Source organism: Thalia democratica, chromosome 4 (assembly GCF_965202585.1).
Source record: "Thalia democratica chromosome 4, ktThaDemo2.hap1.1, whole genome shotgun sequence".
Classification (NCBI taxonomy): Eukaryota; Metazoa; Chordata; class Thaliacea; order Salpida; family Salpidae; genus Thalia; species Thalia democratica.
In genome coordinates, this window is record NC_139168.1 from 32,105,820 (window position 1) to 32,133,181 (window position 27,362).

Below are 27,362 nucleotides of genomic sequence, written 5' to 3' on the forward strand. Positions count from 1 at the left end.
TTTAATCAATTTAGTTTTGTTGAACTGGAATATTTTTTTCACGCAATTATAATTTTAAGTAAGGTAGGGAGATACCCATTTTCGATAACTAAATTAAATTTTGTTCAACTTGTTCATTAAAAATTGGTAGGTTTAAAAGTTTGAAACATCAAAATTAACAAGTTAATTGAAAAAAATCCATATAAAATTAAATTAAAATGCTCAAAATATTGTGGCGTAAGACTCTGGATCATAAACCTCTCGGTTATCAAGTCGTATACTACACTTACATATAATTTCTAATTAGCTTATAATAACTTAACAGTCAAAATTTAAATTGTTAAAAGAATAAATTCAAAAAACAAATTTTTTAAAACCCTACAAAAAACTATATGAGACAAATTATTGGTCATTAAATTTAAATGATTGAATCAATACTAACTAAAAATTAATCAAAAAATAGAAAGTTAGTCATGGTAACTTTTATTAACATAAAAAAAAGCCAAAATATGGATTGCAAAATTTGAAAACTATGTGCTCAAGTTTAAATAAGAAGATAAATAAATTATAATCAGTTTTTTTGGTAATTCCCAAGGACGATGTTGCACCAATATCAAATTGAAAGTATAAAATATTCAATGTCTTTTTAACCTTAAATGCTAGAAATAAATGTTCTAAGCCTAATAAGTTTAATCTAAATAGATACTTTGTTTTAAACAACCTATATAAGTACATAGTTATAATTAAGTTTATTTATAATAAACTAAAATATTAATTGACTTTATTTTACTATATCATAATCAATATATATTATTGTATTGATATAATTGCTTTATATTGTCAAATAAAAGTTTTATTAGTTAATGATGAATAAGTTTAATTTTAAGTATGTATTTATAAAATACAAATTTTTAGCCAAAAAATGACATTGGATTTAATATATTATCAATTTGATATTGGTGCAACATCATTCTAGGGAATTGACTGTTTTTTCCAAACTGTAAATAAATACTTGAAATTCAAAATATAATTATTGCAAAAAAAAAGATCATTAGCACAGACATAAAAAATTCTTACAGATATTGTAAAATATTTAAACTTTTACAAAAAGACACAACTATGTATCATTGTCAAAAATTTGATACAAGTACAAAAGGCGCTGGTGTAAAAGCTACAAAGTTGTTGAAAACAGGAACAGTTGTACTTGAGGAAGACTCATATGCTTGTATTGTTAAAAAGGGAAATCATGATTATTACTGCTCCAACTGTTTGGTAAATAGAAGGTTTGTTTTTAAAATATTATTTGTTTTTCTATAAATTATTAAGTTAATAATTCATAGACTGCTAATACTGGTTAAGTTCAGTTTTTGTTTATTAAAAAAAGAATATTTTTCAAATCACAAGGAGTAATTTCAATAAAAACTTTTGCAACTTTTTTTTTAAATTAAAAAACAGTGTTTTTTTGCAAATTAAGTTACATATGGCTACTGTGTCAGTGTGAAGTATTCACTGAGTTCTCAGTAAAAGAATGTAAAAACTTGTTGAGAAGATATCCTTCTTCTTCCGTGGTTTAATTGTACTTACCATTTTAGAACACAGTAGTTTTATACAATATTTTACACATTTTGCAATTAAACACTTTATGTTTGTCAAGTTTTTTTTGACTTTAAATTTTTCACAAACAAATCTTTTTTTTTTTTTTTGGTTTTAATTTGAAAAATACAGCCAGTTTCAAACACTATAGATAATTTAAAGATAAAAAGTTTTGTTTTTCAACTAGTATCATAAATTAAATTTGTGGTTTTCTCTTACATGTAGTTTAGTGAAAATTGTTCTTGTTTGAAAATATAAATATGCTTTTCAATAAAGATTACCACATAAAAAATCTTTGGTTGTTAACATTTGTAAAGAATTAAGTCAATGTGGGTCCAATTTTTTTTTACAAAAAATAATATAGGTTTTTTTTTAAAAGCTTAGTGTATATACTATAAGATACTTTTATCAGATTAAAAGATTTAACTTTTGAGATATAACCAGTTTTGTAAACAAAAAATCATTAAAATTGATGGTTCAAAAAAAAAAGTCAGTTTTCTAAGAGTTTTGAGAAACTCACTAAAAATCTATCTCTACCTACTATTTTTTAAAATTTACTTCAAAATTTTAGTAAGTGAATTTTTTTATATACATACTAACAACTTGTAGAAAATGGAAACTTGACAAAAATAATTAAAAAGAATTTATGACCAAAATTAAGAGAAAATTACTATTTTAATTTTTTATATTAAAAAACTTAAAGGAACAAAAAAATGTTTTCTACAAGTTGTTTAGAATTAGACTTGATAATTTAATAAGCAATATATCATAAACTTAAGGAAGATATAGATTTTTAGTGACATAGTCTATTTTTACCTTTTCAGTTTGTGCCTCCCACAAATAACCTTTTGTACTTGCAACCTTTGATAGCTTATATCTCAAAAGTTACTTTTAATTGTTTAAATTGAGAAAACATTAAATAATTGTTAGCTTAGGTTTTTATGTGTAAAATAAGACTATATAAAAATAAGTGATTTACACCCTGGCTTTGAACCCATTTTTTTTTAACAATATAGTTTGAAATCAAATGACAATTATTCTGTCCTGGAATATAGTGATTATGCTTGAAAAAACCATGTTGCTGCCCTGGCAGTTGTTCAGAGGTTTGTAATATCGAGAAATAAACTAAAAATTAAGACTAGTAAAGAGGATTTATCTAATAAAAAAAGCAGTGTTTTAATTTTTCAAACTTGTTTAATGAAGTGTAAATTTTTTTGGAACCACATATTTTTCTAAGTTGTTATATTTTACATATATCTTTCCTAAAAGGAAGTTAATTAGTATCTCAGTAGTTATTCTAATAAAGAAAAATTTGTATTTATAAATTACTATTTTCTTTAAAATAACGATGCATTTATATTACAAAAACTTATATAGGTCTAAATATGAAAGATTAAGTGTGGATTATAATTCTATTTTTACAAAAAAAAAAGTTTAAGATATAGCAGGGTTGCTACAACTCTGGATACTCAGGACACTCAGGATATTTTGAAGTTTTTGAAAATCGCAAGATGACTCAGGACAGCTCTGGTTAACTCATGATCTCTTGAATTTTGCTTTCAGACTCAAGCTGACTGAGTGTAGTTTTTTTTATAATCTCACGACAGGTTTTTTAGGTTTTCAATTATATTTAGTTGATATAGTTTTAATATTTTTTTTATCTGTAACCGATTTTGAAGAACTTGATTATTAATATATTTTAAAAGTTTAATGTTTTTTAGGATTTAAAAAACTCAGGATGACTTAGGACTTAAAATATTTTTTAATTAAGAGAGTGGCAAGCCAGTGAAGTCGACTTCAAATAAAATATTATTTATATACAAAGGTAAAGACAAAACTTTATAAATTGTAATTTTTTTATTTTTTTCAAGTTTACTAATACTCTATTTTTATTTTTAATTTTTTAGGTAGGGATTTTAAATATTCAAAGAACATTCCTTTTGTTTCTACTTAAAGCAGTACAACTAATATATAATATTTAATTTTTACAAATTGTTTCTTAAAAACTAATGATTTATTATACTTGATTTTAGTAGAAATTTGAATTTTTTTTAAAACAAAGTAGAAAGTAATCTAAAAGTTTTGTTAGCTATTGTTTAGATTATTTTTTTTCATAGTTAGTTTGAAATCTGATTTTTATACAAACTTTATTTAAAATGATCCCTTTAAATGACCTTGCACACAAATGAATACTGATGAAATTTTTAAATGTCTTTAAAGTATAAATTCGTAAAAAGTAGCACTTTTGATTTTTTAATAAAAAAAATAAAACCAGAAATGAATACTTTTAAATTTCCACTTCCTGGTTTGTTGTACGTCCCCTATAGCATTAAAATTTTTTTTTAACATCTATTTAAATAGAGTTGTGCAAACTAAATATTTTATTCACGACCGTTTCGATGGGCAAAAAGTTGCGACCTCTTCAAGGAAAATAAAATATTAAACTGTAGAGCAGGGGTCGGCAGGCAGTTGGTGGTCGCGGGCCAAATTTCAAGTTTTCAAAGTCTTTGCGGGCCGCAGTTTTAGTTTTAGTGACATTTGAATAATCTTATGGTTTTAGTTTTAGTCACACTAGAGAAAAGTTTTACTTTTATTCATATTATTAATTAAAATGACTTTTAGCTATACATAGAATGCCTATTCAAATTAATATTCATTAGATTATGATTTAAATTGACTAATATACTTTAATAAAATGTACTAATATTGTTAATAAAATATGTACTTTCATAAGCGTTTAATAAGTTAAACTTAATACTTTTTTAATTTTACTTACAACCTAACTCTCTATAAAAACCTAACTTGAAAGACAATTTATAGGTTACTTTTATACATTTGTTATATCATCAACATTTTTTCATATTTCTAAGAATATTTACTTCGAAAAAAGTTTTTGCGAGTTAAATAATTTACACTCATTAAGAAATTTAGTAATTAGTTAACATGATAAAATTAATACCTGTTTGTATTCCAGAAAGCTAAAACAAATGATTTAACATAATTAATTCTCAAATACTTTAATAAAATATTTTATTAGTAATTAGACTTTTACATGGCTGCCACTAAAAAAGCAAAAATGTCTGAGATGTATCAAACCAGCTTAAATTTGTTAAAATTTTAAAAAGCTAGTAAATAGTTGTTAATCAAGCTTAAATACCTTGTTAAAATATCATCATTATCAAAAAGGACACAAAGTGTAAGAAAACAAGAAAAAATGCAATTCGTAAACTACACATCAGTCATAAAAACTATTCTGAGAATTGGAAGATTTCTTTAAAGTGATAAAAGCTTCACACACACCTGAGTTTTAAAGCTATTAAAATAGCCTGTTTGTGTAGCAACCCAGTTAATATAAAGTTCACTACATAAAGAAATAACAAAGATTATTAACAGTAAATAAATTACATGCCAAAAATATATAACTCAGCTGGAATGGACAATTAAGTTTCTTAAACAAGTTTTACAATAGTATAAAATTTTATTGAGTCATTAACAAAGTAGAATTTTTTTTTATTAAGCATGATAGCAATTCTTTATTTGCAATAAGAATGTTGCATTTAAAAATATTAATTGTAAAATAGAAGACGAGCTACAAGAATAAAAAAAGCGTTATTTAGGAGTTATTGCGAGAAACAATAAAAAAAATCACCAAAGTCATTTCCGACAAAGCACATTATTATCTTCAGTAACTACAGAATAATCAGAAAAAATTGTTAAGACAAGTAATAAAGTAGCAAAATTTATTACCTAAAATGAGATATCGTTTATAATTGAAAACTTTTATAAAGAATTTATGTTGGCGGTAATGAAAAACTTTTGTTTATTTCTTCAGTGACAACATGAAGTCGTGTTTAGGAAATGCATTAAGGTTATAAAGTCCCATAAATCAAATTACGACTTTAATCAAACTGTTAACATGAGAGCATTGATAGAAAAACTATTGCTCATCTGAGAATTTTTATTAGAGATGTTTTTACTAACTTTGACATTTTAGTAGAATTGCTTGGTTTAGTTCCAACGCAAAACACAACAACCGGTGAAATTTTTCAAGTAAAGGTGCAATGTACCAATACGGAGTTTTTAGAAGTACAATTCTTTCTTTTATTTTTAGTATAAAGTTTAATTAAATTTTAAAAAAATGTCTTAAAACATTTATCAATATTAAAAAATACTTATAGGCTACTATAATATATTTTTTAATAAAAAACATTTATTTGGTAATATTTTTTGAGTCAAATCGAAATTTTATTACTTTAAATGTAAAAATTGTTTGAAATTCTTAAATTCAAGTTTTTTTTCTAGAATTTTTAACCGTAAATTCTCAAATTCAAAGCTTTTCTGGGATTCAACTTTTTTGGCAACACTGATTGTTCATTCTTTAATGTACACAATAATATAAATTTGAATTATATCAGCTGCAAGACTTAAAATTTAACATATATTAAAACTCAAACAACACTGTGGATTGAGTAAAACATACATCATAAGTTTAATTTGCCACTCTTTCAAGCAAAAAAGCCAGCCTGAGTCAACAAAAACATTCCTGATATTTTTGTATACAAAAAGAAATTCTAGCCAAAAACTTAAAATATGGCTTAATTGGTCTGAGATTTGAAGTCTTCAAATAGTGATAGTCTGAGTGTGTGGCAATGTTTAGTTGTTTATTTGCTTGAATTTCAACTATTTTGATTAACAATGTACAAACTTTATAAATTTACCATCCCTATATCTAGTTTATATTAAATAGGTAGCTCCAAAAAACAGCAATTGTGTGTATTGATATGCAAGACATAAAAATTAACTTAGCTTGAAAAAAAAATGTTTGAAAAATGGAATGTATACCTAACAAAAACTATATTAACTTATGTCATATATATTGTTTTAAATGTGTCTGTACAAATTTAGATATGACATGTATAAATAACAATATTAGAAAAAATGCATTAACTAAACTTAAACTAACTAAAGTATTAAATAAAAAGTGGTTTAAAATATGAGCATTTATAGCAAAATATGAGCAGGTTTATTGGTGTGCATAGAAAACTTATAAAAAATCAAAATGTATCAAAACAAAAATCAAATGAACTTTATTTCTTATTACTATGTTTTTTTAAATATTTTCACACTAAAATATAACATTTAAAAATAAAAAAATTACAAAAGAAACTGAGGTGTAAAAAATATTGAAAACGAATATCTAAGCTATAAAGAAATGACAGTTTAGTTAATTACTGTGCATTATTTTTGTACAAAATATATTTGCATTTAGTTTATTTAATAAATAGGTATTATATAACTAACTTATTGAATCAAAGCACTCTTGACACTCTTTTTTCAGATAATTATTTACTGTTATAAAAAAGAAGTAATTATGAAACTGAGAAACATATCCTGTTAGAACGCTAATCTGTCTTTTTTACATTTTTAAACTAAAGCAGTAATTTCTTGAAATTATTTTAAAATGTTATAGAGAGACTTAAAATCAAACTAATCAAATTAAGTCGAATTTCTGTAAAAATTTAACTAGAAATATAATTTTGCTCAGCGGGCCACATTTACATGCTCGCGGGCCACAAAATTTTCTTTTGCGGGCCGCATTCCATTCAAAAAAATAACATGCTCGCGGGCCGCAGATTTACCCTTCGCGGGCCGCAATTGGCCCGCGGGCCGCAGTTTGCCGACCCCTGCTGTAGAGGTTGCAATTTTTTGCCACCAAAACCAGTGTGAATAAAATATTTAATTTGCACAACTCTATTTAAATTAGTGATGTACCGGACCCGGATCCGGACTTTTTTTTCAAGTTAGAATCCGGCCGGAACCGGACCCGGACTTTTTTTTCAAATTAGAATCCGGCCGGAACCGGATCCGGACTTTTTTTCAAATTAGAATCCGGCCGGATCCGGATATCAGACAAAAATAGCAATATCCGGCCGGACCCGGATAGTGAGTCCGGTACATCACTAGTATAAACTAGCCTGAGTCAGAATGAGGTTTTTAAAAACTGAAAAAAAAGAAGTTTAATCTAATAATAAGTAGAACAGCTAGCCACAAGGTTTAGAAATTTAGGTGTTATTTACAATTAAAAATCTGAAATCAAGTTCTTAAACAAAATACACTAGAAAATTATCAAATATTGAAAACTGGATCAACTCAAACTCATTCAAAATTTAAAAGAAAACTAGCCTGAGTTTTTATAAAAAACTTAACTAGCCTGAGGCAGTCCAAGATTTTCTAAAATTCCCAAAAATTTTCAAACTAGCAGGGTTGCCACTGTTTAAGTTAATAAAACTAGCTAGAGTGAGTATAAACAAGATCGAGTCAGAATGAGGTTTTTAAAAACTGAAAAAATTACTTTAATCTAATAATCAGTAGAACAGCTAGCAAAGGTTGACAATTTGGTAGTAAAGTTGTGGACTGATTGTGGTACACTTAACTTATTAGTACTACCCATCATAATTAAATCCTACCTTATTTAATTAATATCTAACAAATACTAAATTCTAACTGAGACTACTTTCTATAATCATACACGACTGTTTTGAGTGATGAATCTTTTATATAAAACACAACAAGAAATACTAGTATATACAAAATTATTAATTACTTTGGTAACACTTTAAAAACTGGAAGCTATTTAAATCTATATCAAAAGACTTAAAACAATAAACTAAAAATTAAATAAAACTTTTAGTAAAGAAGAAACTGTAAAATTTTTAATAAACTATTAAACTACAAACCTGGCTTATATATTTAAACAATTAAACACCAGTTGAAATATTCACTTTTAAAACAAAACACTACTTACAATAAGCATTCACAAAAAAGTTCAAGATATTTTGTTGCTTCAAGCTGCACACCAAACTAACTAACTGCTTGTATATAAACTGCCTGTCATGTTCTGATGATTTGTTGCATTAGTATTTAGTTTGAAACATTTCGTCAAATGATTCTCATTGGCTCGTACATTCAACCGTATTAACTCTAAATATTCTCTGAGCTCAACTTTAAACAATGAATAATGCAAGTATTCATTTCAAAGTTTTCAATTTTACATCATATGTAAAAAGTTGCACTTCTGGAATGTTTATTTCATAGTTTAAATGTAAACAAATGTAAATTAGTCACGTGTACAAAATGAGCCAATTACGGTAGGTGTTTACTTTTAACTGACGAAAATGACTCTTATTAATTTTCACAGGGTTTGTTTTTGAAAAAATACTTTTCAGTATGCTCTTTTTTACTAACTAGATCCGGGGCCGGATCCTAACAGAGATCCGGCCGGACCCGGATCCGGACTTTATTTTCAAATTAGAATCCGGCCGGAACCGGATCCGGACTTTTTTTCCAAATTAGAATCCGGCCGGAACCGGATCTGGACTTTTTTTTCAAATTAGAGTCTGGCCGGATCCGGATATCAGACAAAAATGGCAATATCCGGCCGGACCCGGACCCGGATAGCGAGTCCGGTACATCACTAATTTAAATAAGCTTTTTACATTCCAGTATATTGAGCATTCTTTTTTAGTTGAGGCAAATAACTATATAAGATCTATCTGAAATTATTTAAATAGATTTTAAAACTTTTTCAAAGATCAATGGGAAGTGTTGAACTACTGTATGGTCTCATAAAAAATATACATGACATGAAAATGAACTTAAAATAACTGATTTTAATATATTATAAAATCAAAATCCTGAATCTACCTATATTTGGAACCTTACCTAGACTGATAAATGAAGTTACATAATCTGAAACTATATAATACAATGTTTACTTTAATTGGAGTATTTAAATTCAATAATATATATACTCTATATACTAATACAACACTACCTTTTACTAATACAAATGTTTCACTGTTAGACAGAACACCTATTCAGTTAGTTTATTACAATAGTGTCACAAAACACAAATCATATGTACATGAAATTAATCTAAAAAAACTTTAAGTATTGTTATGTCACTAAATGAATCATTAAAAGAATAAGACACATTAAGTTGTTTGCATAAGCGTTCAAAATTATTTGAAATAAAAGCTAGAACATTTTTACACTTACTAAAAAGTTTATTTTGTTTTTTTAAAGCTAGATTTGAGTTTAATTTTAGATCTTGTGTTATCTTATATTGCAGAGAGTTCAGCCATGGTTTAAATTGATTTTTTTTGTTTGTGCTACAATTTCCTAGTTAATGCTGTATTTTCATTTCTATCTTTCAAATCCTAAACGTATTTAGAAACCGTTATTTTTAGTCTGTATTTACTGTTGTAAAAAGAAAATTTATTCCGTGTGTACCTACTTTTAAACTTAAAACCTGATGATCCTACAAACTGCTTACGTCTTTGATGTTATTATTGTTGCGTTATATATGACATTTGTTATTAAACAATTGCCATCCACCATGCATTTATCTCTGCAATTGCATTGCAATTCGTTCCACTGCCTTATCTTTTAAAATTTTGCAATTATGAGACATTATCTGGCTCTTCACATTTAGCATACTTGAGTAGAAAATTTTAACAATTTTCTATAGAAAATTTATGGTACGGGTGCGTTGTACCAAAGTTTTGGCAATTTCCAGGAACCGTTTATAGAACTTTCTCTCTATCAACAAACAAAGAGGTGGCATAAAGTACAGAATGTTTTTCCTATTTGTGTTATTACCGCTACCAGCATTATATTTCAACTAGTGTTTGTGATATACTTTAATTAGCGCTTCCTAGTTAGTCCTCCTTCGCTCTATTATAACAGTTTTCATCCTTAGATATTGTTGTAAACCTTTTGTTGATAGATTTTGGTAGACAACATATTGAGGGTGGTTTGATTGGACATTTGACATATATGTTGCTTGAATGTTTGGTTTTCTATATAGTGCATAAGTGTCATTTCAAAAGTTTAGATCTACATCCAAAAAATCAGTTCTTACAAGATTGGAATCAATATTTATCTTTAAGTCAATTCTGCTGAACTTATTTTTGATTCTTTTTTGGAAGCCGCTTAATAATTGGACCTGACTTACTTTTTACAATCACTAAGCCATCGTCTCTATAAACTCCAAACTTTTTCTGCTCAAAGATATTTTCCTCTTCAATTTCATACAGTATAAGTAACCCTACTAGTTCACATACTTTTGCACCATGAAAACTTTCTTGCAGTTTGCTTAATATTATTACTATATTTTGTTACTATACATATATTATAAAATTAATTTGAATAAGTCAATTTCCACTGAGCCCACTAAAATAGCTTTAATAATTAATTACAAAAAATAGCGTTCACAATAAACAGTATACCTGTTCCATATAGCTTATTGCTGTAAGCTTCAGCTGTTTAAATTTGTAACAATAACATTAGTACACATATTACACTTAAAAACATTATGACTTGATTATGAATTCATTAATTACAGTAACTTTTCGCATCTTTAACCTGTGACATTACGCACTCTGGTTTACCTACGCATTTTAGAACTCTAAAAAAATCAAAGAAATTGAACTTAAATTTTTTTTTAGTATTGCACAAATTATCTTTATTGTATATTTTTAATTTAAAATATGTTTTAGATGCTAACTTACCTCTCTATATCTGTAAACTTATGTTCCTTGACTAAATGATAAACATTTAGTTATACCAATCAACTATTTAGTTTTTCTTACTTTAAAATTTTTACAATGGGAATTTTCTAAATAATATTTGGAAAACTTTTCAAAAATATGAAGTAAATATTTTGAAAAACACAAGGGATGATTTTTAATGAAATTAATATTTTTGCATTTTTAGTTTGTGCCTTCCATAATATAAGTAGCCTATTGTAATCCATGGCTTTGACCTTTATAGTTTATGTAGGCAAAAGTCAAATTAAAAAGGTTGTAGTAACATAAACAATTTTTATTAAACATTTTCCTTATAATTATATATTTTTGTTCAAAAGAAAAATTCCATTACAATACCAAATGCATATTTTTGTAAAAGGCTATAGATACAAGTTTTAATATAGACACAACACCATTTCTTAATTGCAAACAAATGCTTAAATATAAATTTAATTTGCTAAGTAGAATATAATATAAATGTTAAGTATCAAATAAGTCACATATAAATATAGATAAAGATTTAATCTAATTATTATTAAAAAAAGTAAAATTTTTATACAAGTATTATCATTTTATATAAATTTAAATCTTTTTTATTTTTAGTATATGTATAGTTTTATCTTTTGTTTTTATATTTATAACTAAAATAAACAAATTGTTAAAAGTGGGAAAGTCCCCAGTGTGCTTTCAAGTAGAAGCAATATAAAAAAACCAGCTATTATAGTAAGTATATTTGGTACATCTCGTATCTTTACGATCTCTCGTATCTTTATTTTTTCTGTGGACACAATGTGCGTAATTAAGCAAGAGGTTACTGTAAGAAAATGTCTGCCGACCATGTTTTAACTAAACTAATATAATTTAATCCTGCTAAAACTAAATGTTCATGTTTTTTTCCTTATTTTAATCAAATGTTTTATTTACAGTTGTGCAAATCTCAGGGCTTGCTCACTCTGCAAGCATGTTTACTACTGCAGTCGAGAGTGTCAGGTTAGTTGTAATTTTTTCTATGATTAGATTAGTTTATATTTAATTTTTGAAGTTTTATAAATAATTTTAATAGGTCGTGTTTATAAAAATAAATTAAACTTAAAAAACGAAGTTTTAAAAATACTTTGAATGCTTTCAGTGTAAACACAAAAGGAGTTATTTTTTTTATGTAATTAAGGGTTACCACACTTAAGGGTACTCAGGATAACTCATGATATTTTGAGTTTGTTTTTTAAACTCAGAATGACTTAGGAGAGTTTTTTTTTATAAAAAACTCAAAGTAGTTTTTAGGTTTATAAAAATCTTAAGCCAAATTTTTTCTAAAAAATTATGAAAAAAATCTACTTAATTTAGTTTCAATATTTTGTCATTTCATACCAACTTTGTTTAAGAACTTGATTTTTATTGACTTCTTAATTTTTAAATTTGTTTTTAAATTGAAAGATACTCCGGATGTTTTAGGAAAGTTTAAGGTCACTTTGGAATTTTTTGACTAAAAGAGCGGTAACCCTGATGTGCCTAACAATAGTTTACTTACTTGAAAAATTATATATAAATATATATATATATACATAAGGTGTAACATTAAAAGGCATTAAATCCTGGAGATCCTGAAAAGCTAAGCTTATCAGAATATATACCATACCACAGATGTTTTGGTGTCAAAACTTTATTCCAACTAACGGCGTTTCACTGCTCTCAAATAAATTTAAGAACAAATCTACGGAGTCTATAAAATATTAAAACACATTAGAAAAAAAGCATATATAATTATGTATAGTGTTTATGTGAGTAGTAACTATAAACGAACTTTATTGTTTAAAAACAAAGTTTGGAATAAAAACATAAAAGTATAAAGTTTTCTACAATAAATACAATTTAATAAAAGCACACTAACCTTAAAAAAGCTCTAAGAATAGGCAAGTTTTTAAAAATAAAAATTAAATTAAGTTGTGCAGAAATGTTACGTCATAATAAATTTAACAAATTAATTTATAATTTATGCAGCTTTAAAACATGAAGTATTAAATTTGTAAGTGTTTGTGATTGTAAATGTGAGTGTTGTAAAATAAATTAGTACATAAGTAGACAGAGTTATTTAAAGTAGAATTGTCGGTTGTGGGGACAAATATTCGATAAATCTTGCTGCTTATTCAGAAGTAGGTCTTTATCTTCTGCTGCAATTACTGCTCTTTCTGTATTGCAAGTTGGGCAAATTCTACTTTCTCCGTTGGATGCATGTTTGATCTTTGAAACAATACTCCACTCCATTATTAATTAATTTGTTAAATTTATTATGACGTAACATTTTTGCACAACTTAATTTAATTTTCATTTTTAAAAACTTGCCTATTCTTAGAGCTTTTTTGAGCTTAGTGTGCTTTTATTAAATTTGTATTTTTTGTAGACAACTTTATATTTTTGTGTTTTTATTCCAAACTTTGTTTTTAAACAATAAAGTTCGTTTATAGTTACTACTCACATAAACACTATACATAATTATACATGCTTTTTTTCTAATAAGTGTTAATATTTTATAGACTCCGTAGATTTGTTCTTAAATTTATTTGAGAGCAGTGAAACGCCGTTAGTCGGAATAAAGTTTTGACACAAAAACTTAAACTTGTAAACTTACTACTATATAGTTTAAGTGAGAATTTAGAACACCTGGTTCATTAATAACTATATTTTATTACAAGTTTAACTTAAATTAATAACAATGTGAAAGAAGGTCGCTGTTTTAAATACTAAGAATCAACATTATAAAAATATAATTCAATTACAATAATTTAATAAACTGCAAGCAAACTGAAATAATTCAGTTCTCAATGCAACTCCATGTCAACAATGTAAACATTACTTACTAATCTGTGAAATATCTGAAATATGTTTATTATTGAAAAAAAATAAACTAAAAATAACAAAACAGCCATTTGTCACAGTTTTTTACAAAAAATATTTTTTTATTGTAATAACTATAATTGGTTTTTACTATCTTTTCAAATAGGGGATAGCAGTATTAAGGCCGTAATCAGTGTGTCAAAAGAAATCTCTTGCCTGTGAAGAAGTTTTAACTATAAAACAACTTTTGCAAAAAAAAAAACTTAACAAATACTTAGTAATTTGTTTTTTAATTAGTTTTCAGTGTTATTAAACTATCATTTAATTAGAAATTTACTTTTAAAGATCTAAGTTTTAAACTACAATGTATCAAAATTCTGGCCAACATTTAGATTTATAAAGCCTGATCCTTTACAGAATTTTTCTAGTAAATATTTGGCCTACCCACCTGAAAAGGTTTTAAGATTTTTAAATATAGTAAAAACTAATAAACTTAATTAAAAATTAATAGAAGAAAGATTGGAAATTTCACAAGTATGAGTGTAAAATTTGGAAAAGTCTGAAAACTGCCCCTGGTTTAGCTGACTTACATTTTCATCTACTCCGTGTTGTTATTAACATGGTCAGTTAAAGTTTTTTTGTTAATTTTTTCTAACTTTTTGTTTTAAAAAAGTTATTTTTTTAAATATAAACTCTAATTGCTCTTATTTATTATTAGTACACTTTAAAATATTAAAAATCTAATTAAAATTACTATTTAGATAGGCAGTGAAAAAAATGAAAAGCCAACGAGGAGCTTTGAAGATTTATTCTCAAGTAGGCATAATCTTATATGGTTACTTAAAAAAAAAATTAAAATAAGTTTCATGTTTGAATGTCTAAAATTTTTTATAAATCAAAGCTCATTTACTAGGTTTTGTCTTAGCTATGTGTTTTAATTAGTGATGTACCGGACCCACAATTTCGGGTCCGGCCAGACCTGGATCCGGACTTTTTTTTCAAATTAGAAATATTAGTCAAAAATGGCAATATCCGACCGGACCCCGATAGTGAGTTCGGTACATCACTAGTATAAACTAGCCTGAGTCAGAATGAGGTTTTTAAAAACTGAAAAAAAAAGAACTTTAATCTAATAATAAGTAGAACAGCTAGCCACAAGGTTTACACATTTAGGTGTTATTTACAATTAAAAATCTGAAAGTTCTTGAACAAAATACACTAGAAAATTACAAAATATTGAAAACTGGATCAGCTCAAACCCATTCTAAATCTAAAAGAAAACTAGACTGAGTTTTTATAAAAAACTAAACTAGCCTGAGGCAGTCTAAGATTTTCTAAAATTCCCAAAAATTTTCAAACTAGCAGGGTTGCCACTGTTTAAGTTAATAAAACTAGCTAGAGTGAGTATAAACAAGATCGAGTCAGAATGAGGTTTTTAAAAACTGAAAAAATTACTTTAATCTAATAATCAGTAGAACAGCTAGCAAAGGTTGACAATTTGGTAGTAAAGTTGTGGACTGATTGTGGTACACTTAACTTATTAGTACTACCCATCATAATTAAATCCTACCTTATTTAATTAATATCTAACAAATACTAAATTCTAACTGAGACTACTTTCTATAATCATACACGACTGTTTTGAGTGATGAATCTTTTATATAAAACACAACAAGAAATACTAGTATATACAAAATTATTAATTACTTTGGTAACACTTTAAAAACTGGAAGCTATTTAAATCTATATCAAAAGACTTAAAACAATAAACTAAAAATTAAATAAAACTTTTAGTAAAGAAGAAACTGTAAAATTTTTAATAAACTATTAAACTACAAACCTGGCTTATATATTTAAACAATTAAACACCAGTTGAAATATTCACTTTTAAAACAAAACACTACTTACAATAAGCATTCACAAAAAAGTTCAAGATATTTTGTTGCTTCAAGCTGCACACCAAACTAACTAACTGCTTGTATATAAACTGCCTGTCATGTTCTGATGATTTGTTGCATTAGTATTTAGTTTGAAACATTTCGTCAAATGATTCTCATTGGCTCGTACATTCAACCGTATTAACTCTAAATATTCTCTGAGCTCAACTTTAAACAATGAATAATGCAAGTATTCATTTCAAAGTTTTCAATTTTACATCATATGTAAAAAGTTGCACTTCTGGAATGTTTATTTCATAGTTTAAATGTAAACAAATGTAAATTAGTCACGTGTACAAAATGAGCCAATTACGGTAGGTGTTTACTTTTAACTGACGAAAATGACTCTTATTAATTTTCACAGGGTTTGTTTTTGAAAAAATACTTTTCAGTATGCTCTTTTTTACTAACTAGATCCGGGGCCGGATCCTAACAGAGATCCGGCCGGACCCGGATCCGGACTTTATTTTCAAATTAGAATCCGGCCGGAACCGGATCCGGACTTTTTTTCCAAATTAGAATCCGGCCGGAACCGGATCTGGACTTTTTTTTCAAATTAGAGTCTGGCCGGATCCGGATATCAGACAAAAATGGCAATATCCGACCGGACCCCGATAGTGAGTTCGGTACATCACTAGTATAAACTAGCCTGAGTCAGAATGAGGTTTTTAAAAACTGAAAAAAAAAGAACTTTAATCTAATAATAAGTAGAACAGCTAGCCACAAGGTTTACACATTTAGGTGTTATTTACAATTAAAAATCTGAAAGTTCTTGAACAAAATACACTAGAAAATTACAAAATATTGAAAACTGGATCAGCTCAAACCCATTCTAAATCTAAAAGAAAACTAGACTGAGTTTTTATAAAAAACTAAACTAGCCTGAGGCAGTCTAAGATTTTCTAAAATTCCCAAAAATTTTCAAACTAGCAGGGTTGCCACTGTTTACGTCATTTAAACTATCTAGAGTGAGTATAAACAAGCCTGAGTCAGAATGAGGTTTTTAAAAACTGAAAAAATTACTTTAATCTAATAATCAGTAGAACAGCTAGCAAAGGTTGACAATTTGGTAGTAAAGTTGTGGACTGATTGTGGTACACTTAACTTATTAGTACTACCCATCATAATTAAATCCTACCTTATTTAATTAATATCTAACAAATACTAAATTCTAACTGAGACTACTTTCTATAATCATACACGACTGTTTTGAGTGATGAATCTTTTATATAAAACACAACAAGAAATACTAGTATATACAAAATTATTAATTACTTTGGTAACACTTTAAAAACTGGAAGCTATTTAAATCTATATCAAAAGACTTAAAACAATAAACTAAAAATTAAATAAAACTTTTAGTAAAGAAGAAACTGTAAAATTTTTAATAAACTATTAAACTACAAACCTGGCTTATATATTTAAACAATTAAACACCAGTTGAAATATTCACTTTTAAAACAAAACACTACTTACAATAAGCATTCACAAAAAAGTTCAAGATATTTTGTTGCTTCAAGCTGCACACCAAACTAACTAACTGCTTGTATATAAACTGCCTGTCATGTTCTGATGATTTGTTGCATTAGTATTTAGTTTGAAACATTTCGTCAAATGATTCTCATTGGCTCGTACATTCAACCGTATTAACTCTAAATATTCTCTGAGCTCAACTTTAAACAATGAATAATGCAAGTATTCATTTCAAAGTTTTCAATTTTACATCATATGTAAAAAGTTGCACTTCTGGAATGTTTATTTCATAGTTTAAATGTAAACAAATGTAAATTAGTCACGTGTACAAAATGAGCCAATTACGGTAGGTGTTTACTTTTAACTGACGAAAATGACTCTTATTAATTTTCACAGGGTTTGTTTTTGAAAAAATACTTTTCAGTATGCTCTTTTTTACTAACTAGATCCGGGGCCGGATCCTAACAGAGATCCGGCCGGACCCGGATCCGGACTTTATTTTCAAATTAGAATCCGGCCGGAACCGGATCCGGACTTTTTTTCCAAATTAGAATCCGGCCGGAACCGGATCTGGACTTTTTTTTCAAATTAGAGTCTGGCCGGATCCGGATATCAGACAAAAATGGCAATATCCGACCGGACCCCGATAGTGAGTTCGGTACATCACTAGTATAAACTAGCCTGAGTCAGAATGAGGTTTTTAAAAACTGAAAAAAAAAGAACTTTAATCTAATAATAAGTAGAACAGCTAGCCACAAGGTTTACACATTTAGGTGTTATTTACAATTAAAAATCTGAAAGTTCTTGAACAAAATACACTAGAAAATTACAAAATATTGAAAACTGGATCAGCTCAAACCCATTCTAAATCTAAAAGAAAACTAGACTGAGTTTTTATAAAAAACTAAACTAGCCTGAGGCAGTCTAAGATTTTCTAAAATTCCCAAAAATTTTCAAACTAGCAGGGTTGCCACTGTTTACGTCATTTAAACTATCTAGAGTGAGTATAAACAAGCCTGAGTCAGAATGAGGTTTTTAAAAACTGAAAAAATTACTTTAATCTAATAATCAGTAGAACAGCTAGCAAAGGTTGACAATTTGGTAGTAAAGTTGTGGACTGATTGTGGTACACTTAACTTATTAGTACTACCCATCATAATTAAATCCTACCTTATTTAATTAATATCTAACAAATACTAAATTCTAACTGAGACTACTTTCTATAATCATACACGACTGTTTTGAGTGATGAATCTTTTATATAAAACACAACAAGAAATACTAGTATATACAAAATTATTAATTACTTTGGTAACACTTTAAAAACTGGAAGCTATTTAAATCTATATCAAAAGACTTAAAACAATAAACTAAAAATTAAATAAAACTTTTAGTAAAGAAGAAACTGTAAAATTTTTAATAAACTATTAAACTACAAACCTGGCTTATATATTTAAACAATTAAACACCAGTTGAAATATTCACTTTTAAAACAAAACACTACTTACAATAAGCATTCACAAAAAAGTTCAAGATATTTTGTTGCTTCAAGCTGCACACCAAACTAACTAACTGCTTGTATATAAACTGCCTGTCATGTTCTGATGATTTGTTGCATTAGTATTTAGTTTGAAACATTTCGTCAAATGATTCTCATTGGCTCGTACATTCAACCGTATTAACTCTAAATATTCTCTGAGCTCAACTTTAAACAATGAATAATGCAAGTATTCATTTCAAAGTTTTCAATTTTACATCATATGTAAAAAGTTGCACTTCTGGAATGTTTATTTCATAGTTTAAATGTAAACAAATGTAAATTAGTCGCGTGTACAAAATGAGCCAATCACGGTAGGTGTTTAGTTTTAACTGACGAAAATGACTCTTATTAATTTCCACAGGGTTTGATTTTGAAAAATACTTTTCAGTATGCTCTTTTTTACTAACTAGATCCGGGTCCGGCCTTTTTTTTCAAATTAGAATCCGGCCGGAACCGGATATCAGACAAAAATGGCAATATCCGGCCGGACCCGGATAGTGAGTCCGGTACATCACTAGTTTTAATGCTAATGTAAATCTAATATTATGTAAATTTTTAATATTCTGTTATGAAAAAATGAAATATTTTACTTAAATTCAATTTGTTTAAAAGCCCTAAACTCTCTTAGTGTAGTTGAGGCTAGTTTTAAACTTTTGAACACAACTAGATTGTCTTCATTTTTCAGTTAGATTATATTTATAATAGAGTTTTTAAGTTCATTGCCACTTTGACCTGCTAAATAAAATTCGAAGCAACTTTTGAGATTTAAGCAATTAAAATTGATGAGTTTATTGGTTTTCGTTGTGGAGGGTGCTAAACAAAAAAATTTTAAAAGACTATTTTACTGAAAATTGAATTGTATTTTGTTTTAAAAACACATTTTATTGAATTCTATATTACAGGTTTTCATAACTAATATTTATATCAGCTTATCAAAGGAATTTTTTAATACCAAATAAATTAAAGAACTAATCTCTTTTTGTTTTTTTTTGTCTAAAATTATTAAACTCAAAAATTTTAAACGTTCAACTATTTTAACTATTTAAGGAACGTTTCTTAAAATTTGGGGTCTTTAATTACAAAAAAACGAAATAAGTTTTTAATAATTTTTAAAATTGACTATGAAAAAAGTTGTTGTCCTTACATTTAAATCACAAACTTAAAAAAACAACAGTTTTAAAGTTAATTGAATTTTATTTTTTCAAAACTAAAGTATAGTTAAAAACTTTAGATTTCTATTAGTTTAATTTTTTTAGAGAAGTTAAATAAAACTCAAACTGCAGGGTTGATATAAGCTCTGGCTAGCTCAGACTCTTTAACAAAAGAAAACTACGGCTTTTTTTATAATTTAAACTAAATTTAGTTTTTTAGCCTTTGATATTTTGTTGTTTTTGAGTTTCAATTTTTATTTTATGTATAGTATTCTTCTATCTGACTAGCTCTACTTAGTTATTACATTTTATTTTGAAGCTGTTGCTCAAATCTAAGAGTTATGGTTATAAAATAAACAAATAAACTAACAAACTAACTTGATTTAAAACTTATGTAAAAGAACTTATTTGTTCTAGTATTAGGTTTTTCTATATAGTTAATTATTTATTACATCTTATTTTTAGGTTATTATAACTTTTATAAAACTTATTTCTGTTATAAAAATACAAAAATAAACAAGCATATTCTTAACTCTGCATTAACACATTTTTTAAACATTAGTTTTTTAAATTTTAAACGTTTTTAGAATTTTATGATGGTATGTTTTATAGAGTTTTAAAAAAGTAAGCTAATTTTTTAAAATAATAAGTTCAAAAAATAACATGTTTAAGAAGTATTAAAGTTTGTAAACTTTTTTATAGTTTTTTCATTGATTGTAAAACGATTGGAAAAGATTAATATCTATGCAAAAATAAAAAATATTTTTTATGTTACTAGTTTATTTTATTTATATTTTGTTTACAGTTAAGAAAATTATTTTACTAGATAGTTGTTTAAGTATTTTAAGTTTTATTTTTATATTTATTAGTTTGTAAATATTACATTTTAGGTCAACTAACGGTTAAAAAAACTGTAGTACTTAACAAACTTCTTTGTTGCATTTATTAAAAAAAGTATATTTTTGTCTAGTGGTTTGACTCTAAAGTATCAGTCTAAAAATTAATGATGTTAGTTTTCGAAGGTAATTTTATGTTTTCACTTGTACAGATTACACGACAAAAACTGTTGAAGATGAAAAAAAATGTTATTTGCAAGTTTTTTTTAAGCTACAACATTTATGCAAAATATCTAATCTTGAGTTGCCTGACAAATTTAAATCTGCTGAATCTATTATTCATCTTATTTCAAAAGTAAGCTTTTTAAGTAAAAATATATCATTGAAATTTGTTATGTTTTTTAATCTTATATTTTTCAGATAAAATGCAATAGCTTTACTATAACAAACGAAGATTTTACAGAACAGATCGGATTTGGGTTATATTTAAAGTTTGTTTCATTTTTAATCTGAAACAGGGTTGCCAAAAAACCTTTAAACCTGGAAGTATTATGAGTTTGACAATTTTTGCAAAAAAAAAAACTTAAAAAATTTAGAGTTCAAAATTTTTGATAAAAAACTTGGAAGAACTTGAAATTTTAAACAAAAATAACCTGGAATTTTGAACTATTTTTACATGTAAAGTAATAAAATTTCGTTAAGATAGGAACAGTCTTCCATATACACTTTTTTAATTTGTAAAAATAAATTTTAGTTGTTTATTAACACATTTAAGGTAGTTTTACTGTATACTTTAATGTTGTTAGACTATTTAAGATAGTTTATTTAACTTTAATATAATTTTATACTAAAAAAGATCCAAAAAACTTTGTTTTTTAATCTTAAATAAATTTAGAAAACTTTGAGAAGTATTTCAAAAATCTTTTGGCTGAACTGTTAAAAAAAATGTTTAAAACATTTAAAGATAACTGCTCCAGTTTATCTTGATTAAAGTTTGTATTTTACTGCTTATTTATGAAGCTTGCTTCCATTGCTTAGCACTTTTGAAAAAAAAAACAGCAGCTTAAACTGATGTTTTACCTCGTAAAAACTTACATATCAACAAATTTACAGTGGCAGCTTGTTCAATCACGATTGCGATCCGAACTGCGTGCAGATTTTCGACGGCAAAAAGCTCAAGATTGTTGCACTCCGTGATATTTCACCAGATGAAGAAGTTTGTTTAAAGTATAAAGTTTTATCTACAACAAAAAAAAATTGATTATTTTTTTCTAGAAACAGTTATTTAATGAAGATCTCAGTAAACTGTAAAGGTTTTGCGTTTTTAAAAAATTGAAAATAAAATTTTGCAGCTAACCATTTCATACTGCAACTTACCTGATTGTAAATACGAGAGGCAAGGCTATTTGGACACTTACGGTTTTTTGTGCACGTGTCAAGTTTGTAAAGCTTCAAAACACGTTGGTTTTTCTAGTTCTAAATTTATTAGTAGGTTTATAGTTTTAATACAACGCAAATATTTTTTAAGGATTAAGTAAAGTTTCAGTTTTTGTTGAAATATTTGAACTCCGTTGTGACATCTAAAAACAACTGTTTAATTAAAAAAAAATATTGTTAAAGATTTTTTACTTTAAAATATTTTTTACTTTAAAAGATTTTAAAATTTAACTAACGTTGAATAAACATTTTTATATTCTTTTAGTTGAATAAAAGTCAACAAAATAGTTAATAGAACCATTTTACAAAAATATGTAAAAATTTAATAAAACTTATAAACTTAATACTTACAGGGTGGCCAAAAAACCTGTATTCTTTGAAAAAACTGTAATTTAACAATTTAGGAAAAAAACCTGAAATTTCGAATAAAAATCGCTAAAAAACCTGTAATTTTAAACTTGTTAAATAATTAAATTTTTATAAGATACGAAAAATGTATCATATTAAAAAAAAATATTTTCGAAATATGTTTCTTAACAAGCACATTTAAAGTATATTTACAGTATCTTTTCAATGTAGTTACACCAATTAAAAGACAGTTTTTTACATAAGTTTTAATTTTATACTAAATATGGACCAAAAAAGTTGTTCTTTAAAAAAACCTAGAAGAAATTTAGAAAACCTGGAAAAATATTTCAAAAAACCTTTTACAACCCTGTATATAGACTAGATAGTGTTAATTACATTAAAGTTTAGTTGATAACTTATATTTTTAATTTACTTCGAATACATATTTCACTAAACTAGTTTAAACGTTAACATAGATTCTGTTTTATTTTCAATTGCATTTAAGTTTTTTTTAATTTCTCACTACTTGTTTTAAAAATGTATAACAAGTTTAATTACAGCCGAAACACTTCAGAAAAGTATACTTAAACTGTATTAAAACAAAGAGTATTATTTTTATAAATAAACTTATGTTGCAACTTTTGAGTATTTTCCTCTTTGTCACTTTCAGCCATCAGATGTTTTGGCTCCTTAGGGGCTTTTATACTAAAGCTGGGGAAGATATTGGTTTTGTCCATAATCTATAACCTTACTAGAATTTTGGATGAACAAAATACAATATTAAGACCATGGGGGGATCACCTTGACTTTTACAAATTGATCTTATTTCGTAGGGTTTTATCTGTGCTAATATAAATTTTTAACCGCTTAAAAACAAAGTAACTTTTGAGATGTAAGCGTTCAAAGTCTGTGAACTTAATAACTACCTAGTGGTAGGATCAAAGCAAGAAGGCAAAAAAAAAGACTGTTTCACAAAAAATCGATCTTCTCTTTATTTTTTTAACCAATCTTCTTAAAATTTTTACAGTCTATTACTAATAACTAAGTCGATGCAATACATAATTTTAATTTTTTAGAAATTTACAAATTTTATTTTTTTCTAAATGTTATATTTTAATATTTTAAAAATCCCGAAGTTGAAAGTATTTCAAACTAAAAAAGAAATGTTTCTTTGAAGTTTAAAGTCTTTAACTCAAAAAGTGAAGGAGAAGATAGATTTTTAGTTAATTTTTAAATTTTCAAAAAAAAGGACACTGAAAAATTTGCGGTCCATACTTTTGTCTTAAAAACTCTTTACAAAATTTACAATATCTCAAAAGTTAAATAAAAAAAATTAAAACTCAACAAGAACTGACCGTTTTTACTGAAAGTTTTAATATAGGAGCTAATGTTTTTTTAATGCTGAACTTCCTATGGCCTCAAACTTAGTTTTGTATATAAGTAAGTGAAATACAGAAGTAGATTTGTTTTAAAGAATTAAATTGGGCGAGTAAAACAAAACACAAAAAACTAGTATAACTTTATAATGGTTAAAACCTATCTAAAATGAAGTAAACCTTATATAAAAAAAGTGCAGTTTGTCAATTATTTTTAAGAGAAATTATTTTAAGTTAAGAAAAAGCCTAAAGTAGACAATAAAGTATAAAAAACCTTATTCTTAATACAGTACAAGAAGTTGTTTAATAATTATATTGAGTGCGAACAAATGGTCCCAACTGGACAGTTCAAAAACAGTACAGATATAACAGCTAAACCAATCTGTTTGTAGGCTTAATCTGCATTAAACTCTGTTTAATAATCTCTAAAGAAAAAAAAAACTATATCTATCTGACTACTAACTCTCTTCTGTGTTAGCTGAATATCTAAATGCATCTTTTTTTTGTGTTTTTTTACACTGAATGATATGTTTTTTTTTTTTTAAGTCTATTGTTACTTTTTAGTTAAAAATTTCAATTACCTTACATGATGTTTTTATTGCACTTTTTGGTCAATAATGAAGCTTGCAAAACAGGCAACTAATCTCACTGAAAAATATTATGTTTTTTTTTATCTTTTAAACTAGTAATAATACTTGAATAAAGTAAATTCATTTGTCGTGTATGTACACTTTCCTATATTTAAAAATTTTACTAAAAGTTATACTAGTAATAATGATGTATTAAAAAGAAACTAAGTTTACTTCTAACAGGAAAAAGAAATGCTTTCTCTGAAAGAAAATAGTGTTATGACAAAAAGCGAATACAAGGAAATGCAACAGTTTATTGCAAAAATATCAGATCAAAATGAACCTTTGAAAGTTGCTGCTTTGTTGAAAATGCATCTGGGTGAAGGGAACATTCTGAGAATCAAAGTAAGTGCTACTTTATTATTTATATCCAAAGTCAAAAAAAGTTGTTCTAAAACTATATTTTAAATATATTTATTAAATGAATGCTTTCAGATTAAACACCAAATACTCAAAAGCTAGAACTAAATTAACATTAAAAGGAGTCCTTGAATATTTTGTTTGTAAACTTTTTTGTAATTACTTTTATTTTTAAAATAAATAGTTTGTAACTTTAAGTATAAAGTATTTAAAAAAAGATTGTAATTTTTATATTATACTTTTTTTTATCATGGCTGCCATAATTTAGTTTAAACTTAACATCGGAAAAAAAAGTAATTTAATGGTAAAATTTTGATAATTGATATGTGCAGCCAAGATAGAAATGCATGTTGTACATAAACGATTTTAAAACAGCGTTTACGTTAGTTCAACCTACAGCATTTGATGGTTGTAGCATTACAGGTTTACACATGCAAGTTATAATTTTACAGAGTAGCTGTATAAGTTTTGACTAAGTTAAGTTATTAGCTAAAGTTTTGTGCGAGTATACAGGTTATACAGTCAACCTTAAAAGTTATAACTTTGATGAGAAATAGCCTTTTTCAAAAAACAGGGTATTTTGATAGTTAATTTTTTTTTTCTTGAAATTAGAATTAAATAGTCGAAAAACACAGTGATGTTTTAATGTTTATATTTTTGAGTTATAAATACAAGTAACTCAATAAAAAATTGGCTTGTCAAAGAGCACTACAGTAGCGTTTGATAGAGTTATGGTTGTTGTGTATTTTTTATTGCTTTCTCCTAAATTTTAGCTAAAACAATAACAAAAATATTTTGAAAGCCATACAACAAAAGTTTAAAACATGTTTCAACTATTTTGTATCTAGTTGTATAACTTCATTTTAGTAAATAGTTTTTTAACAAGATTCAACTTTTTAGCAATATTTTTTTTCACTTAGATTTAGCTGCTCTTTATCTATGTTTAATTAACAGAAAATGGAAACTCTTGCAGACAAGCTAGTCGAACTGCGAAACTTCGATCTCGCCTACCAATACTATGCGGAAGTCTTGCCTTACCTTCAGTTAGTCTTCTTGTTGGTATTTAATGTGGAAAATACTTGTTAAAGTGAAAACGTATATTATAGTTAGTAATACAGCTAGACACGAGTATAAGTTTTTTTTTAATGATCAAGATTGCACTTTTTTTTTAGTTTATGAACAACTTCCGTAAATATTTAAGCTAATTAGTATGGTAACTACACAGTAAGTACGGTGCACTTTCTTACTTGATAGGGCTGACTCATGCTAACATGGGGAAAATTATGTCTTACAAACTCAACAACCATAAAGCCTGCTACCACCTAAAAGAGGTTTGATTTAGTTTAACTTATTTGAATTGTTTCAAATTTTGTTAGTTTTTGAATCTTAACAAGTTAATTAATCGATTACAGTTAAAATCCAAAAAACATAATTTTAAACTAATACAAATTCAAAGTATCTATTGTTATAAAAGTTCCACCTTTTCTTTCTAAACTTAAAAAAAAAATCAGATAAAACGTTTTCACTTGTTTTTTAGTTCTGTTAAATCTTATTGCATGATTGTTAGCAACTAGCACAATTTTTGTTAGCATAAATTATTAACTGCACAATACTCTAGGCTTTGAAGCGCTTAAGCCCAATCTTAGGAAATAAGAAAAAAAGTCCAGTAATGCTCGAGTGTCAACAAACTTTAGGACAAATTTTGATGGAAATGAAGAATAATTAATATTGTACTAGTTAATTTTATATAAAATTAACCTGTTTTTTACCATGGTTTAATGTGTATATAGTGTTGTTTAAAATAATCAATTTAAAAAAAATCAACTAATTTCTAATATAATTTATTTTGGCTTAGAGCATAAATTTTGATTTAAGGTTACTTACGAAAGTTTACATATAAATTAAAATTAGAATATTTACAAAAAGTTTTAAATGCTAAATGTGAATGTATTGTTTTATTTTTAAGTAGCCTGCCTAACTTTAGTAACCTTTTAATAGTTTTATGATAACTTTATACATAAAAAAACATTAGGAAATTTTGAATTTTAGTACTTTTAATTAAAAGTTTTAACATAGTTCTTCTATTAACAAGTTTGATTCGATTAGAAATCTATGTGCTTAAATAAAGTTTTAATAAATATATTTATAAGTAGTGCTCAATTTTGTATCTATATATATATATATATATGTATATCACAAAATACTTATTTAGGCAACATATGAATGAAAAAGTTGTGTATTTTGTTACTACTTCAAATTCGATTCCAAAAATAGTTACCAT

The 27,362-nt window shown here is 26.2% G+C and overlaps 1 protein-coding gene across 1 annotated transcript; it reads left to right on the forward strand.

The window, feature by feature from the left end:
- The first annotated feature begins 1,071 nt into the window (after positions 1–1,071).
- Positions 1,072–26,829, forward strand: LOC145834905 (histone-lysine N-methyltransferase SMYD3-like). Its single transcript, XM_082942433.1, has 12 exons — positions 1,072–1,262; positions 12,089–12,152; positions 14,506–14,616; positions 14,756–14,810; positions 21,144–21,286; positions 21,352–21,422; positions 22,045–22,147; positions 22,284–22,391; positions 24,905–25,066; positions 26,036–26,124; positions 26,307–26,412; positions 26,700–26,829. Exons 1-12 carry the CDS (start codon positions 1,099–1,101, stop codon positions 26,805–26,807), a joined length of 1,284 nt encoding a protein of 427 aa, XP_082798559.1. The 5' UTR covers positions 1,072–1,098; the 3' UTR covers positions 26,808–26,829.
- Positions 26,830–27,362: the final 533 nt, after the last annotated feature.